The sequence below is a fragment of the Cyrtonyx montezumae genome, unplaced genomic scaffold (assembly GCF_038088225.1).
Source record: "Cyrtonyx montezumae isolate F1298 unplaced genomic scaffold, pur_monq_1.0 scaffold_8, whole genome shotgun sequence".
Classification (NCBI taxonomy): domain Eukaryota; kingdom Metazoa; phylum Chordata; class Aves; order Galliformes; family Odontophoridae; genus Cyrtonyx; species Cyrtonyx montezumae.
In genome coordinates this window covers 2,076,192-2,095,667 of record NW_027072089.1, presented here as the reverse complement: position 1 = coordinate 2,095,667, position 19,476 = coordinate 2,076,192, and the positions used below count along the sequence as shown (strand labels likewise).

At 37.8% G+C, this 19,476-nt stretch overlaps 1 protein-coding gene across 1 annotated transcript in view; it reads right to left on the bottom strand.

Annotated features, from left to right (window-relative positions):
- Nucleotides 1–19,476, bottom strand: part of TSNARE1 (t-SNARE domain containing 1) — a 484,781-nt gene that overhangs the window by 173,344 nt on the left and 291,961 nt on the right. Inside the window, exons 10-11 of the mRNA XM_065752794.1 lie at nucleotides 15,219–15,291; nucleotides 4,057–4,139 (exon numbers count right to left, since the gene is read on the bottom strand). Coding sequence (XP_065608866.1) covers nucleotides 4,057–4,139; nucleotides 15,219–15,291 — 156 coding nt within the window. The remainder of the gene's footprint in view (nucleotides 1–4,056; nucleotides 4,140–15,218; nucleotides 15,292–19,476) is intronic.

Here is a 19,476-nt window from a genome sequence, read left to right as displayed (position 1 = left end):
GCTCTAAATTGCTCCAGGAGAGGTTCAGGTTGGATATTAGGAAAAATTTCTTCTCAGAAAGAGTGGTGAGGTATTGAAACACACTGCCTGGGGAGATTTTTAAGTCACTGCCTTGGAGGTGTTCAAGAAATTTGGAGATGAGGCACTGAAGGGACATGGTTGGTGAACATGGTGGGTATGGGTGGATGGTTAGACTAAATGATCTTAGTGATCTCTCCCAACCTTTGTGATTCTCTGATTGATTTCTGATGATTCTACCTTCTAAAGAGCAATTTACCCAATGTTAAAATTGGTATCTTAAAATGAGTGTGACAAATCATCTCCTGGAGGGGCACAGACAGAGACCATTTAGGAGACAAACATGAGTCACTGGTATTAAATGCTAAGGTCACCATATCTTCTTTAGGTCCAAAAGATGGTGAGATGCTCATGAGGTTCTCCAGATACAAGAAAGGAAATGCAGTGAAGCAAGTGTGCCACTGAAGAATATTTCTATTAGATTTGTCTTTCAGCTGTTTTTCCAACTTGACTTTTCTAGAGAAAAGCACAGTATCAGAAATTGTCAAGTTCATGTGATCAAAATGTGTTCTGTAAGGAAACAGGCCTCTCTTCCCCAAGGCCTGATGTCACTAACTCACAGTGTTTCCATTTGCAGTTTCATCATGCGTGTTTCTGCATGTATTGCAATCACTTTGCTTAACCATTATCTCTATTAAAAACGAAAAAAAAAAGGTTTAAAGGCAAGCAATTATTCTCTAGTGATAATTTACAATGAGGAAAAAAAACAGCTAAGAGTTTTAAAAATCTAAAAAATATATTTCTTTCAAGGATGTGACAGCTCCCACAAAATATTTTATGGCTTTGGGATGCAATATTTTCTTTGCTCCTGATTAATTACAAGTTCAACTATCACACCTTATATTGTAGAGACGATATAGCAATCATGTATTACCCACTATAGGCCAAGTAATGCTGAAGTCGTATCAAACAATTTACAATGTCATGGAAATATATATGGAAATAAATGATTATGACATAAAACATTTTTGCTGCATCATGAATAGAAATAAGCATTCAGTTTATTGCTACTTTTCTACAAGTGCCCACAGAGCCTCTGTAATATCTGAGCACAACAGAGTCCTTAGTGAATTTACCTGGTGAAGCAGAGAAGTGTTACTGTCAGGGGGTAAAGCCAATTATGGTACTCAGCATGGACTTAGTGACTTCCTATAGCATCTAAGATCAGGAGCATAAACAATTGAGACAATCTACTCTCTTGGCTGTCTTACCCAGCCTTGTAAAACATGAGTTGTACCTATCCCATGATGCAGCCTGCAAGCACACATCCATTGAATATACTTCCCTCCAATTAGCTCTATTAATGTTTTAATGTGGTGGATGTTTTTATTTGTCTGTTTGTTTTTCTTGGTGGAAGGGTTTAGATGGAGCATGTTAAAATTCATATCAAATTGGAAAATTTTGTTGCTAGCACCAGCATCTCAAGATGAGTGACAGCCTCTTTCAAAATTTATAACGCAGGCAAAGGAACTCAGTGGGAAGATATTTATATCAGTTTAAGTATTTCTACTGTTGCATTAAGCCTAAATGCTTCCTTTTGAAAAAGTTAAAGAACAGCTTTACTGATGCTCTGCTATGTTAATAGATGGGTTGGGACTGCTGCTCCAACTTGTATTATTGTTGCGCTGCGCTGCATTGTATGCAAACATTATGCTAAATAACCTGCCACTTAAGTCTTTGTTCCTGGCAGAAATTTCTTCATTAATGTCTACAGTAGGTGTTCCACTTACATTTTTAAGCCATGTTTGGCATTCCTGATTTCTTAATCTATACATACATTTGTCAACACTCTCACAAAATACTACATGCACACAAACACGTATTCAAATACTTACATGCGTACATAAATACCTGTAAGTAGGGATAAAAGACAAATGTCTGTAAGCCATCCTGCATTTACAGGACAATCACATTGTGCTGGGGGTTGTAGGTAATAACCAAACACAATATTGAACTGACAACTTAAAAAAACAGGAAAACTAACCAGTAAGATTCAAAAGCCATTAATCCAAGCAGCACAGAATAATATAGAAGAGGTTTCAAAGCGTGTAAATTTCAGCTGTTCCCTTGAAAGCAGTTGACTCACAAAGCAAACCAGGCGATCATTCTACCAAATCTATCCTCTACGTTTCTAAAATAGCCAAAACTAGGCACACAACCTGAAAGGATGACCTAGACCTGCACTGCACATCTATACATATGTCAGTGGCACCAACATCAATTCCTACAAAAAAGCTCTTGAGGGATGTGTGACCAGAGCCACTCTTGTCACATTACTGGAAAAATGTCCTTTCAGATACAAAATGAGCAGATATCAGGATCATTTTACAAACCTCACATAACAGACCAGCAATCAAAGTCACAGAATTTTCACTCCATCTTCTGTCCTTATCTCACGAAAGAAGTGACAAAGAGACAGCTGAGGTTGTACACAATGATCCTCATTCAGCTACCTATCCCCTACAGCAGAAGTGGACCACACATTTTCTTTGGCAGCAGAATTTATCTAAGTGATATTTGTCTACACAGACTTGCTTCAAGGACATGGAAGGATCCAAAGTGTCTTTCCACACAAAAAAAAAGCTAGTACAGGTCTCTATGCTCACAGCAGTGGTTGACTTTCTAAGAGTGGCTATATCTTCATCTTGATCAACATATTTAAAGAATAAAGGACTTCCTAACTGCATAGACTATTTCAGCAGCTCCTGCTGGCTGAAGAAAGCAGATCCTTTACACTTCTCTGAGTTCATTTTCTGCCTGACTACTCCAACCTTCCTGGCCAAAATTGTCATTAACTCATTTACACTTTGCGATCTGCTCTACTGTCAAGTATTAAATTTATTCTCGTCTCATTTTAGACTTCCCACTCTAAAAATGCAACAGTCTATTTTCAAGGCAAATGCAGGATTAAATGCATGGTAACACACATTATCTTGAATATGTGCGGCTTTAAAACCAAAATGTAGCTGAAGACCAAATCTAGTTTCCATAATATCAAAGTTCTACAAAACTTCTTATTACTCACAATTCTACATTTCACCAGAAAATGAGTTGTAGATAATTTTAAAATCACATTACCCTCTTATAATGCAGTAAAATGTCTATGATTCCTTCTCCTTCAGTCTAGAGCTTCATCCCAGACGGGCAGAATTCATTGTGTCCGAGAAGCAAAGAGGAGGCACTAAGTATTCACACACACCTCTGCTACACTTTGTCACAACAATTACCTGGATACATTAAAATCACCTTGAAATTGAACAAACCAACGTATGAATGAGGAAAAGAATGTAACTAGCAGCTTTTCTTCCATCAATTTAATGTAAGAAATATTTTTTTTGTTTGTTTCATTCTTCTTTAAAAAAAAACCAACTTAATCCCTTGAAAGTAACCATTGAAATAACCACTGACCAATCCTGATTGAGCTATTTTCAAACAAGACAAATGTTTGTGTGTGTGTGTATTTTACTCTTGCTCCAGTGTAGAAAAACAGAAGAGAAAAAAAAAAAACAGAACAACCCACAAGTTGCCTTTAAAAAGTGCTGAACACAATTTCCATAGCCATTATTCACCAACTATATCAAAGTCTTTTGGCAATTCTGCTGTTTTTGAAAAGCACTATTGCCTGATTCTGAGGAAACACTCCAATAAGAAACACACATACACTTAAATGATGCACTTTTTATGACATTTTTCCAAGAACAAGAATAGCTAATTGCTGAGTTTCCTACTGGGAAATGGCTCTTTAATATGCAGATCTCTAAATGACTACTGTAATGCAAATTGCCAGTGCTATAGTAATTCAATCACATATATATGCATGTAAACACATAGCTCTTACTTAGAATATACTTAATCATCTTTCCAGGTAGCACAAATCCAATGCAGCCCATGTGCCATGTGGTTCACAGACATCAAGTGTACATTTTATTTTCAATACTACTACTGGATATATCTGTAAGGTTTTTTAGACTAACTTACTTGGTGCTGACTTGCTTTTGCCAACTGCTCGTTGGCTGATTCTACATTAGAAGACGCAGTCTCAATGTTGGCTTCAATGCTATCTGAAAATTAAGATAACAGAAGATATTTAAAGGGTACGAAAACAAATCAAAAGTGTTATACTAACAGCAATTCAGCAATTTACAGGTAAGCATAAAATGACTAGCAGCATTTTCTGCCATTACATAGGAATGCCACACACTGTGATGAATGAAGACACCTAACCTATTAGAGGCAGCTATCTGTGTGTCCTCAGATAATAGAATAATGATACCACAGAACAACCCGAGCTGAAAGAGATTCACAAGGTTCAGAGAGTCTAACTCCTGGCTCCACTCAGGACCACCAAAAATCCCCTCAACCTCCTATTCTCTGGGCTGAACAAATCAAGGTGACCTTAGCTCCTCATACACAACTGCCTACAGACCCTTCACCATCTTCATAGACTCCCCTCTGGATGCTCTCTGTAATTGTTTTATGTCTTTCTGATATTGTGGTACCCAAACCTAAAAACGGTGTTCAAGTTGAGGCTATAACAGTGCAGAGTAGGGAGGTTCCCATCTCATCCCACTCCTACTAAATCCAATGGAAAAATGGATAGCACGTTCAGAGGAAATCAGCTGAGAATAGCAAATGCACTGGATTTGAGCTAAATCACAGAAGTAATATAGCAGATTGTATCTGATATAATCTCACAGAGCTTGGAAGTAAACTTTATCCAAATACATAAGGGTTGACTATACTTAGGTCTCTAAGCAAGTGCCCTCAGATGTAGAAGTTAACAGAATGTGACTCACTCTAATACAGTAGTTACCTGCCAGTGATCAGATCAATTGAATCACAACTTCAACTCCTGGATCATATTTCCAAGCCTCAAGAGAGGTCTCCACAGATGGCTTAAAATGGGACAAAATGCCACTGCCTAAAATTAAGGGAGATGGATCTCATCCTAGACTGCTAGGATTGCAGTTGTGGAAGCTGTGGGAAATCAAAATGAGGAATCAAATCGAGACTAGAAGGGAAAGACTGACAGCTACACATTGCAGCTGGCAGTGAGAGAAATTCCCACTTCCATCAAAGACAAATTTAAATTCTGATCCCAGTACTGTGCTTAGAAAGCAAGATATTTATGTTATAAAACCTCCAATTAAAGTTTTTTCAGTGGAAATCGTAGAAATCTTCACCAATTTGTCCACTGAGAGATGCACAGCCAATATTTTCTGGCCACAGTGCGAGAATATGTACACTCAGTTTGCCTATGTAAGTTTTAGCACAGATATTACACCACAAAGTATATGAAAATGATCCTCAAGAATTCGGCCTCTGGCAGATTTTAGAAAATTAGGTTCCTGAAATTTCTCTTGCCTTTAATGAGATTAATGGAAATGATTTAATGGGTAGCATGAGGGGCTGGACTAAGACTTGCCAATGAAGATTAACATTTACTTATTTATTTATCTGCTTTAAGGAAAGCACTTTAAGAACTTTTGTGACAAGAATGAAGGCTCGCAGATAAACTGTAGCACACAGTTGTGCTCAGCTGTTGGAATACTGCAAGTCTGCTAATGCAATTATGCATTTCTTACAACTCAAAAACAGAAAAATAACAATATCCTCAAACAAACAGAACCGTGGAGCAACCCTCGCCCCCCAAACTTCATCTTAGCATCTAGAAACCTATTGAAAGTCTTTCTTCACACTCTGAGGTTTGGATTTTTTTTTCATTTCTTTTTGCCATATTATGCATGCTGTAATAACCAAAAGCAAACTACGTGGCTGGAACTTTTATAGATTGAAATGCTGTAATTTGATTGGTCATTTCCAAAGCCTCCCAAACAATTTTTATTAGGATTTTAAAACTGTGGCCCTTGGTTGTCATTACTGGGCTTCGTGCAAATGCTTCTCTTGCCATCAGGACTGTCTCTAATGATCACAACTCCTGGCTATGAAGAAACATCAAATTTGCTTGTACAGAACCTTAGAACATTTGAGTCCACAAACTCGCATATACCAGTGTGACGACCAAGTATTGCAACAATCTGAATGTTTTCCAGGGAAAGTGACAGATGTTTCTCTTCCCCTTCTCAATACCAGCAGAATGTGATGGTGCTGAATTACTGGAAATGATTAACAGAAACACAAATGGTAAGACAGCACACTTTACTGAGCAGTATTTTTGTCATGTGAGTGGATCTATCTAAACTCTGCTTCAAACAGGGACCTAAGAAAGAGCTGTAAATGAAACATGGTAGGCACTTCTCAATTCTCACATAAAAATGAGGTCCAAGGCAAGTTTCCAAGGAAAACCCTACTACCACATGTCCACCTGTGCTATCACTGTTAAATCAGTTTTATACTCATATTCAAAAACAATAGATATCCCATCTCAAGGACTGGCCTTGATGTCTTTCCAGCCAGAAATAGAAGCTGACCCACAAATTAGTAAGGAGTCATTCTAAATATTTTATATGAGTAGTAGGAGAGGTACATTTGAGGTTTTCAGAGTAGAAATGAAGAATACCTTAGAAGTAGGAAAGGGGAGGTTTTTTTGTTTCTGTGTTTGCAAGACCTGTATAATTGGCAACTAATCACTGAGACAACACTGGTTTGCATCAATTGAAATTCAAATCCTGACCATTCAATAACATATTACTACAACTGCATGGAATGGGGTAGTCATGTCCACATTTGCAAACATCATCTCATTTTTTCTAGCAGAGGCATTCCCAAGTAGGATGGTCACGTGCTACATGTCCTACATGAGTTGATGAGGTGTTGCAGAAGGTTACTGGCCCTGGCGGCAAAGTTTCTACTCACTTGTTCTCCGAAGAACAGAATAATAGCTTTGGAATGAGCAAAACTCCCACTTAAAATTTCTCTGTAAAAATTTGTAATCTTGAGAAGAGCAGACAAAAAAAAAATAAACAAGCAAAACTCTATAAAAATGAGACATAAATATGTAACATCACGTAACTGCACATTTTTGCTGATTTATGCAGGAAAGCAAGAGAATAAATTGAGGATTTGGGTCAAATCGCAAGGAAGTATACAGGCCATATCAATAACTCAAGAATAAATGTGTCACTCAGCAGATGTCAGTTCATCTCCACCAAATGATAGTGATTGCTCAGAGATTCACCTTGCTTATGTTCCGGCTTCTCTCCAAGGAGAAGGAAGTATTTCCACAGGGATGTTAAGCTGTTAAGAAAACAGGAACATCAGCTGGGTCTGACTTTTCCTTTGTCCACTGCTTTCAGCATGAAAGGACAGTGACTTTGTTCCCAAATAGGTGAAATAAGCCAGCCCTGAGTCTACGATTCTCCAAAGGGCCTCAGTACTCTGAATCTCATAATGATTTCCCATCTTCAGCCTTTAAAGATGAATTTATGATTGTGGTGCATTTTGGAAACAAGCAAAAACTTTAAGGCAATGTGACCATCATTTTATGAAACTGAGGGACAAGGCTGCACCAAAGCAGATGGCAGTTGCATCAAGGGATTAGGAAAATACATCTGATTTTTCTGCCTAAACACATCCTTTCAATAGGAAGGCAGCAGAGCTAACTGTCTTTGAGATGTAATATGATTTTATGACACACTTGTCACACACATACAGAAGTCGTGATGAGCCTCAGAGGTCTCATTAACCCTATCTATTTACCTGTCTTATGAGATCAAGACCTGCTAATGGCCAGCAAAAGTCTTCTATGTTAAATTACTGAAGCGATAGGGGCTGGAGTGGGGTTTTTGTCCAAATATATCAAGGAATCACCCCTATGACCTATGTCTTTATAGTGGCAACAATGGACTAGTTTCAAAAGGCAGCATTTTCAGTAGAACTGCTTGAAAGACAGGAAAGTGATCTTGTAAATGAGAATTTTAAAATGCTCCCACTTGGCTATAATCAAAATGGGCCCCTTCAGGTTTCACAGTGTGCTTTTATTTTTAGCACTCCAATAAGCTTAACCCTGTTTTATCACTGTAACTTCTACCAAAAATAATCTATACAACACACGGAGAAGCACAATATTAAAAGAGGAATGTTTCTGTAATATGTAAAGTTTTCTTTCTTAATTAAAAGCCAAATTTGGGGGTGAAATTGCTGTCAGCATGAAAAAGATTTTTTCCTGTTGTAATCGCCATGTTCTTGGAGAGTTTTAAGTGAGTCTTATTGCAAGAAAAAAGAGGCTCAGGCTTTCCACAGGCATGACTGCTGATATTAAATGAAGGAAAGATACGGCAGTATTTCCAGAGCAAAGTTTGAAATGACGTAGGGTTAGGCATTTGCAAACTCCTATGTATATGCCAAGTTATAAATTCAGCCCATGAGAGGATTTGTAAAATAATTTCTCCCATTTGCTGAATTAGGTCTAAATGGGTCACGTTTCCTCACAGAGTGATATGAGGAAATTCTGGTGAGGTTTTGGAACAGGCTGCCCAGGGAGGTGGTGGAGTCACCGTCCATGGATGTGTTCAAGAAAAGGGAAGATGGGGCACAAGGGGACATGGTTTAGAGGGAATGGTAGGGATGGGTTGATGGTTGTACTAGATGACCTTAGTGGTCTTTTCCAACCTGAATGATTCTATGAAGTACAATTTTCATCAGCAAGAATTGTGATTCCAAAAAAACAGATAGCATCCTGCTTTCTATTTCACTTTGGCAGAGCTCTGATCACGGTAACACACCACACTCCCTGCAGGTAGGGCAACAACTGTTCAACCTAATTTTCCAAGCAGACCTGAAAAGTAACTGTTGTGACTCTCCTAAAATGTCACAACCAGTTCCTCCCGCTGGTTTTCTTCAGTCAACAGACCAAAGCCCTAGACTGAATGAACATAAACTCCTATACTACAATGGCTGAACAGTAGCATAAATTTACAGCACTTCAGCTCCTGAGTGATTTATACTGTCCTTGATATGCATCTTGGAAATGTCAAGTATCTGCTAAATATGCATACACTGAAAAAAACTGTATCGTCCTGCCAGAGGTTCACCATGCCTGCCAGGATACATCTTCCAGGGATTTAAAATTCAAACGTCATCTTGTGTTAATCTATAGGAAAACAGCAAAGAATAAGGTGCCTCATATCATCTACTCAGAGCTAACGGGCAGAGTGAAGGAATATTACTACTTCAGTAGATGTAAGTAATTCGCTTTTCCTTCTTATAGAGATACAAGTGATTTCAAATAACTGGTACTTTACCAGAAGTCAGCTCATGCAGAGGTGCCTGTGGGTGCATGGTATGGCTTGGCTTCTCATTGGTCAGCAACCTCAGCAATCTGAGGTATTTAGTGTTCCCATACAATGCTCTCTACTGGCTTGTACTTTGAAAAGTAATGCATCAACAGCATGCAACCCAGTTGCAATGAGAAACTGATGTCACTCTTCTTTAGTACACACTGTGTACTGGTGGTGTATCCTCAAAACATTTCAATTTATTTAAAACATTCAAACTAAATAAAATACTATTTCAAACTGCCATAAAATACATTCATTTAAATTGTTATAAAACCAAAATAAAATGAAGATCAGAGAATCACAGAATTGTAATGGTTGGAAAGGATCCCTGGGGATCAAAGGATTCAGTGGATGACTTCAAGAGTCCCTTCCAACTCAAGTGATTCTATGATCCATTAACAGTTGCTTTTTCAAATCCACCTCATGAACAATGGGATAAATGGATAAATACCTTAATGTCACTTGCATACAGCATTATTCAAAAGTCCGTTTTTGTCTACTTTTAACACTCCTATGACACAGCTGGCTGTATAAGCAATCAAGTCTTACAGCTGAGTCAATTGACTGAGGAAATGTCTGTCTGTCACAAGAATAAATGAAGATCTTAGGGAGCTGATTCATAGAAAGAAATATACTTTATTTCTGCTTACTGTCTTGGAAAGATCATTATGCTTTACTAAGAAAGTAAAGTCATGGGTATTTACAAATTGTCTGCCAACTTTTGTGTTACATGGCTTGTTTAGTGTACTTAACCTGCCCTCATGGCCTCCCAGGTAGAGTATGTGTGGCAGAGTATGACAACTCCCAGTAGAATGAAACCAATCACCTGGGCAGCTTCTAGCTGTTTGACATTTATTGCTCAATGAAAACATTTCAAGAAACTGAGAGCACAGCAGTTCCAACTGTCCCAAAATGACTGAATAAATTGGTGTGAGAAGAATCCTACTGGTGGCAATAAACCTCATAAAAGGAAGAGCCTTGCTTCTTTTACAAAATTAGCTGGCTCATTAACTTCAAGTACACCAGCCCAATCTCATTACAAAGGTCAAACATCGAGCAGCAGACAAATCTTTAGGTGTTAGTAAATTTAGAAATCTTCAGTTAGCCATTATTCTTTTCCTTATAAGCCAGCAAGTGCTGTCCTACCAGCAGTCACAATAGAAGTAAAAGCAAAAGTCCAAGCAAAAACAAAACAAAAACTCATGCTCACAATCAGCAGAAACAGAAGCAGAAAAGCTCATCCCTTTTCTACGTTACAATCTTGAGCAAAATGTGTTGATCAGAGAAGATCATTCTATCTCACTCACAATTCCATCAATAGTTGTAGAAATGATCACCAACCTGTACCTCACACGAAACAGAGCAACTTCAATAAGATCAAGGGCCAGGTCCTTGAGCTTTGGTCAGAAGAACCCCATGCAATGCTACAAGTTTGGGACAGAGTGGCTGTAAAGTTGGGTGAAGGAAAAAGATTTGTGGATGACGGTTAGTAGAACATGAGCCAGTGTGTCCAGGTGACCAAGAAAGACAATGGCATCCCAGCTCGTATTAGAAACAGAGCAGTCAGCAGGAGCAGGGAGGTGACTGCGCCTCTGAACTGGCACTGGTGAGGCCAGACCTTGAGTGTGCAGCTTTCTTGCTCAGTTTTGGGCCCCTCACTACAAGAAAAGACATTGAGGTCCTGGAGTGTCTCCGGAGAAGTGAAATAAAGTAGTAAAGGGTCTGGAGCAGAAGTCTTATAAGGAGTGGCTGTAGGAAATGTGATTGTTCAATCTGGAGAAGAGGAAGCTCAGGGGTGACCTCATCACTCTCCACAACTCCCTGAAAGGAGCTTGTAGTGAGATTGGGGGGTCCGCCTCTTCTCCTGAGCATGAGGACAAGAAGTAATGGCCTTAAGTTGTGTCAGGGGAGTTTCAGGTTGGATATTAGGAAAAAAAAAAATCACAGAAATAGTGGTGAGGGAGGTGACAGAGTCACCATCTCTGGTGGTGTTCAAGAAACATAGAGATGTGGCACCCAGGGAAAGAGTTTAGTGGTCATGGTGATGACAGCTTGATGGATGGACCAGAATATCTCAGGGGTCTTTTCTAACCCTTATGATTCTATGATCCTATATGAATTTACAGGCTCTTAAGTGGTCTCCAGATCCAGTGACTTGTGGATAGTGAGAGCAGTGGTACTAAAACCACTGTGCCTTTCAAATTCTTGCCCACAAGGCAATTAAAGGTAGAAGTTGTAGGCAATTTAAGCATTTTACAAGAAATCTTTATTAGACTGATAACAGAACAGGATATAGACATAAGTTGCACAAGGAAACTGGAGGTTTCTCTGAAGAAATTGGAAGTGTTTAGTACATGAAAAATCAGTGATTCAGCAGTTTATCTCTGTATATACTCCCTTCATGGTTTGTGCTCTGCATTGATGTGTAACTTCATTTTGCCACAAATGGTTGAAAGCAAGACAGCCGAGAGATTTCTCAATTCATCAGGAACCAATAAGAACATCAGTGTTCCCATTCACATAACAGGCTCCTCAGAGATCACTTAGATAACTTAACCAAATGAGAGACTTCATAGACCACATTCAACTAAACACAGATATTAGAGCTGTTACATTCAGGTATTCAGGGACCACTCTCAAGATGTGTTCATTTTCTGCAGATGTCCCAGCAGAGACACATAATTCCGGAGAGTTTAGTTAAGGATCCAGTTGGATGATTTCCCTACTTGGCTTGCTTTGATGCATATGGCAACAGACTCTTTGTCATGCTGTTCAGGCAGTCAGACTGGAGAACATGTGTGCAAAGGTGCCCTACTGACTCTTGACAGTGTCTACATGTTAAATTAGCCTTCAGGTCAGAAAAGTAATAACGATGAAACAGGCAACAGAACTGAGCTGACTTCACAGAAAGAAAGGGGAAAAAAGACCAAAAACCTGCCATTCAAAAGCTTCTAAAATAAGTAACACGTTTGCACTCATGCAAATACTCTTTCTTTGAAGGAGGTTTATTATCATCAGGCAATAACTGACAACGTGTTATGTCAGCAAACACGAGCATTACTCAAAGACTGAATATATTGACCCCATCATAAATTTCTTCCTAGACGGAAGGAAAGCACCAGCTGCCATGTTTATATTTATCTTGGCAGGTCTGTGGGTTCTAGCCTGGATGGTACCAAGTAACAATGTCTGCAAAGTGAGGGAGCATTCACTTTAAAAATGTTAAGAAGCTTCTTAACCTTATTATTTTCAAATATGTACTGGACAGATTTCAAAAGTGATATGAAACCTTAGTAGCACAAAGATCTCAAACTGAATAAGTAATGAAAGAAAGTCAGATAAAGTATTTTTTTGACAATGGCAGGGAGTTGGAACTAGATGACCTTTGAGATCCCTTCCAACCCAAGCCACCATTCTATTCTATGATTCTATGTATGAACAAAGAATTAGAGGACTAATTCTCATGCCCTGCTGCTGTAATCTTAAAATAAGTGGTCAGTCTCTTGCCATTTTATTGGGGTGGGAAGGTTACAGATAAGGCAGAATGTTGGTTCCAAAATTTACAAACATCTAAGGAAATATGACTTTTCTAGAACTACAAAATATTCTAAATGTATAACATTTTCAGTACATGGGTCTTGCTTTGTGGCTTGGTGGCTGTGTGAAAAGTGATGGAGATGTGAACAGTGAAAGCTGAATTGGGACAGAGATGTGCTGTCCCAACTCTGCATTTCCTCCCTGCCTGACAAAAATTGCTCTTTACAGAGTGTTGTGAGTGTTCTCATTAAGGAAATGGCTTATGGAGTATCAAAACTTCCTTTAAAGGTTTTCTAAGAAATCTGGGTTACTATTCCTGTGTTCAGACAAACTCTTCCCATTAATTCTTCCCAGATCAGGGTGAATGAAATGGTTCATGCTACAGCCTTAGCTATTTTTTTTTATTTTTTCTGAATGATGCACCTCAGATTCCCTGGATACATAATGTTCCTGTGTCTTTTAAATTAACACAAGCAGAGCTTTCATTTCATGCACGTAAGAGGAATTCAATAAAAAAGTCAAACAAATGTCAAGAGAACTGTCCCTCATCATCATTACTGCCGTGTTTTCATTGTAGAGTTTTGATTCTCTTCAACAACTGACTCTTAATCTCACTTATGTCTGTGTAATATGAATGTCAAAAGATATACAATGGGATTGGTTGGGAAGTTACCTTGAATAGCTGCCAGAGTGAAAAAGCGTTTCTGAGGAAGATACAAAAAAATCTGCTGTAGTGAAATGGGAAGAAGAAATAACACTTCTGATGGTGTAAAACCAAAACACACTATTTAATATAATTTTCTCAGTCTAGTTAATACTAGGCCACTTGTACACATGAGCAACATCCTAAAATAATAAACATTGCCTTAAGAAAATTGATTATAAGGATCTTGAAGCTAAGTGATGTATATTCGCATGTCCCTCAAGGCATTAGCATCTGATGTACATTCTGGAGAGGAATCAGGCTCTGAAGTTGTAGATGTATAAAAAATAAGCTGCCCAAAAAAGAAAAACAAAACAAAGCAAGAAAGAATTGGTATATATTATCTTGATTTTATTCTGCACCTGTGAACCTGAGTGGTGTTTCTCAGTGGGATGCAGTGAGCTCATTTCAGTGTGAAAAGAGGTATCTGATGCTAATAGAAACTTGAATAGATTTGAGCTTGGCACAGCAATTCAGAGTGCTTAATAAACAACAGAGAAGATTTTCTTCTTTTATAATTTACATATGGCTGCCTTAGGACTTGATCCAGCTCCTATGTGCTCTGGTAAGTACTCCAAGTGAGCACTTCAGGTTGGTAATATCCCAAACCTTGCTTCTTTAATGTTTAAGTCCCTCATCATGGCTTCAGGACTGTTAGCTCTCAAATTTGGAACTGGAAATTTCTGTGGAAGCACTTCACAGTATTATCATCCACAAAGCAGGAAAAAAAAAATAAAAATCTGATTGCTCTTAGCTGCCTCAGAACACATCAGTGACCAAGGGAAAAGTCAAAGGAAAGTTCAAAGGAGCAGATCACTGTGTTTTATTTCTCTATTCAAAGAAAAAAAAAATGGTGATGATCACTGGTCATCTGTTGTTGAAGGTAATTGTAGAATCGTCTGAGTTGAAAGCAACCCTTCAAGGTCATCTAATCCAACTCCCCTACAATGAACAGGGACACCTACAGCTAGAGCAGGTTGCTCAGAGCCCTGTCCAGCCTGACCTTGAATGTATCCGAGGATGGAGCATCCACAACCTCTCTGGGTAATCTGTTACAATGTCTAGCAGTTTCTCTTATCTCCACCATTCCCAAGAATCCTCCACAATGCTCTTAGCCACTGGATGCTATTAATCAAGAAGAAGTCAACTAGTAAAAGTTTCGTAATATGTATGTGTGTATGTCATAATGGTAGCACACTACAGATCTAGTCCGACACCATCTGTAATGTAGAGAGAAATTTCCATTTAGGAGAAACAAGCTGCTCAATTTTTTTTTCCACTCTGCCACAATGAAAATAGCAACTACTGGTATTGTTTTTTTAATTACAACTTCAGGTAGAAATGAAAAGATTGAATCCCTTTCTAGCTAATACTATATTTCTAGCTAATACTAAAATATTCAGCTTCTTTGTTGTAGTCAAAATTGGACAAATTCATCTGACCTAAAAATCTTTTTTATGCTAAGTATATCTAACTATTCCAAATGTTCTATGCTATGGCATAGAGCAGCTCATTAGATCAAAACATCACTAAATGTACAGCACTCACAAAACACAGGAAAATTAATTGCAGCATCACAGTTTCTTGAGAGGAAACACACAACACCACACTGGAATAGCGTAGGAGCATAACAAAACACATACTTAAACAGTGATACCTACCTATTGTGTCTCCTTGCTCGTGTACCATAGAGGCCAGGTCTTTAATGATCTGGTTCACATCCAGCATGTCACTCTGAAAAGACAGAAAACATTTTATGATATGTTACCATAACATAATAATGATATGTTAAGATAACATCTTTTAGATATGTTTTGTAACCAAAAGACGTTCTCGTAATGAAAAGAAAGAAAGAAAAAAGAGAAAAATAAAGGAAAAATAAGAAGAATAAGAAAAAAACATACTGTCTATGTAGAATTAAAAGAAAAAGAGACTGCTCCATACTCCCATGGTAAGTCAAAAATTGCTTTAAGCAGTGTCATGGTTTACAGGATCTAAGTAAGCCAGTTGACTTGAATTTTCTTTAAGAAACAAGTATAATGATATGATTTTATGGTTGCTTTTCAGAATTACACAATACTAAGAGGGAAAAAGCAACAATAAAAGCAACTACTGCAAATCTATCTCTTCATGTGATGCAAGCCATTCATCCTAAAGTGCAGTTTCTTACATAGGAGAAGCCCATTTCTGGAATGGAATTCATCTGGTTAAAAGATATTAGTAAACTAGTAGAGATCTGATAAAAAAATCACTGAATTTGAATCTCTTTATTGGCAGACAATCAAGAAATCAATCCACCATTGATGACTGGATGAATTTATACCTTCCTAAATGAACCAAAAATAAAGTTAATAGATTAAACACATAAATTTTTCTAGTTCTAAGATGGCAATCTCCAGAAAGCTTGTTTTCCTATTATCTGAACACTTACCATATACAAGAGCAAATGTGAGCATATGTTGACTTTTTATGACACTGACTTTTATAAAAACAATTAACCTAGCAATAACAGACATAATAATGCAGATACTGCTAAATGCACTACCAGTAAAACCACACTAGCAGAGCACAAAAATAAAAGTCAATCAGGATGCATTTCATTTAGCTGTAGAGCTTACAGAATCACAGAAACACCAAAGCTGGCAGGAATTTCTGGAAATTATAAGGTTGCTCAAGACCAAGTCCACTTTTTTTTTTTTTTTTTGCATATCTCCACAGATGTTCATAGACTGGGCAACAGTATATTCACATGTCCCTTGTATTGGTAATCCAACACTCTGGATTGCTGAGCAGAGAGGAAGAAGCATCTCCTTTGACCAGTTGGCAATGCTTCTTGCAGTGCTGCTGGCCTTCTTTGCCACAATGGTGCATTGATGCCTCAATGTCAGCTTGCTGCCAATCTGGACTTATGAATAAATCACAGAATCATAGAATCATTTGAGTTGAAAGGGGCTTTTAAAGGTCATCTAGTCCAACTCCCCTGCAATAAACAGGGACATCTACAAAGAGATTAGGTTGCTCAGAGCCTGGATCTAAGAGACTTCTGAGGAAGAAACTTCTTTGCAAGCTTTCTATATAGTCAGCCACTACCCAGCCTGTACTGGTGCCTGGAGTTATTCCTCCCCAGTGGCAAGACTTGTCACTTCCAATTACTCTATCTCATGAGGTTTCTTCCATGTAACATTTCCCCAGCTTATCAAGGGTGCTGTGATTTCAGCATAACCACCTGCTATTGAGAAGCTAGGACCTGAAGTTAAGATAATAAATATCCACTGCTTCAGGTTCACCCATAATGACAGTCACCTCGTGGTAAAAAGCTATGAGGTTAGTTATATTTGCTTTCTTTCAGTCCTTGGGAAAAATCCTCTGACTGCTGTTCTTCAAAGACAGTCAAGAATGGCCTCACAATGACTCTGGAAAACTCCAGTCCTTTTGGTGCATCCAGTCAGGACTCACAGAATTTATCACAGAATCATATAATTTGAGATTAATGGGACCCTTAAAAACCTTACAGTCCAACTCCTCCACAATGAACAGGGACATCTCAGTCTGGCTGACTAGAGCCTCCTTCAGCTTGACTTTGGATGTTTCCAAGGATTCATTCATTTGGTATAAATTCTCCTTGGCCTGGTACTCTATCACCAAGAAACTTCCTTGCTCCAGACTTTTCCCCTAGTCTTAGAACCCAGAGATTCCTGAAGAACCGTGTTACCAGTAAAGAGTAAGATGAAGAAGGCATTAATCCATACAGGGAGTGAGAACTGAAGACAAAGGACACAGTAAAGTATGGATTAATGCTTAGAGGGAAAGTCTGGAGCAAGGAAGTTTCTTGGTGATAGAGTACCAGGCCAAGGAGAATTTATACCAAATGAATGAATCCTTGGATTCTGTCTTTTCAGCTTTTCCTTCCACCCTCTAGCATTCACATCCCCAACTCCTGATTTTTTAAACTTTCTGTTGTCAGATGGCAATCATACCTGACAGAGTGCACAAAGATATTAAGTTTCTTAGAATTTAATGGAAGGAGAAGATAGATGGCTTTAAGGAAAACTTGCCAATTAAACAACAGAGAATCCAAAATAGAGAAACACAAGTGCATTGATTCTATAAATATTTCACAAGTTGATGGATACAAAAAAAATCCAAACAACATATACAAAAGCATAACAAAGCAGACTTCTTTAGTTCACACACAAAATCAATTGTCTGGATAATACAAGAATTATAAAATCAAAATCAAACACTAGGAAAGCATTGTTGCATCTGTACAAAAGAGGAGCAGCAATATATGCCTAACATAACATCTAAGATCAATTTTTTTTTTTTTTTTTTCCTGAATCACTGTGTTTCTGAAGAATCTGCTTCTTCCAAGGCTAATTGCACAGTAATTAACTTGTCTGTTTGGGTCCTGTTGAAATTCTAGCATCATGCTAAAAAGTCAGCTTGTTTCCATCCCACTTTTAAAGAATTCAGAATTGTTATGGATAAATTTAGGAAATTAAAAACAAAAGGAATACACATCCTTCTGAAGTTCGTTGCAAGAATGCAAATGGCATAACATTTTATCATAAAATGCAATAGAATCACACTCATTTTCAATAAAGCCTGAAAGTATCTTTGTGAATATGTTCAAAATGCTGAATAACTGAGGAGGTAGGAGAAACAAAAAGCCTTAAAAAATTGTGAGCAAAAAACCCACAACCAAAACCTGCAAACAAAGACTGGGTAATGCATCACAAAATGAACTTCATTGATTCACTTGTCAAACAAAATGAAGCTTTAATTATGTATGGTATTATTCATAACTTGTAAATTCTGTATAATATTTTTTAAAATCAAAAATGTTTAAGTAATTTTGATTACACTAGACCACTGTGGTCATAAATCATTGCCAGGGAATGTGGAGAAATTTGTAGTGATGTTTTCAATGGAGGAGTTGCATGGTTTTTATTTTGTAAAAATATCTGAAAGGAGGAAGTCTAATAAACTGTGAAGAAATGAGAATTAACTTGAATGTGTTGTTCTGCTCTCATTTAACTGTTTAGTGAAAGACGATTAAGCAAATATTAAACAAACAACAACAACAAAAACCACTAAAAAAAGCCCATAATGCTCATTTGTCTCTCTCGGTTAAACTGCCATTGACATCAGTTTTTGGTTTCTGTTACAAACAACATAAACAAAAATCTTTCTACACTTCAATCCATCTGTTTTGTTTTGCTCCACTTCTTTTAAAGCACTTCCAGTGAACACAGCCTAAAACCTGTCCTTTTATTGGTACATGCATTATGTTAGATGGAGGCTATTGTAATATATTGAATAACACCTCCACTCAGTATTTCCACTGGAATAAACCATGTAGACAACTTGGTCTAGCAAAGATCAGATGGGACCCACGTAAGGTCTTCCTCGGATTCTTTAACTACATAGAATTGGCCTGTCTGCTTGCTCAACCCAGGATATTACAATGAGAAGGGGAGGAATGAGAAAGGAAATTCACATGGTATATGAACTGTAATCAGAGAATTGAAGGGCTTGGAAGGGACCTCTTGAGATCACCTAGTCCAACCTTTTGTCGTTTTTATTCAAGCAGTTGTGGAGAACTTTGTGGCTGCAGAGTATAGAATCCTTTTCAAATAATTGTATCAATGCTTCAAATTATTGATCAGCAAATGCGTGTTATTTAAAACCAGATTCTGAGGTGGTAGGAAGGAAAATATGTGGCTACTCAGTAAGAAAAAACAACAGAGGCAGCTGTAACCCACAGAATACAAAGCAATCTGACCTGAAGCAAAGAATATGTTGAATAATTTAACCTGGCAATGTGAAGTTTCCAAGCACCTGATATATGTAAGCAGAACAAAAGAAAAAATAGAAGAAAGAAAAATAGCTAGAAATAAAGACCATCTACAATGGCAT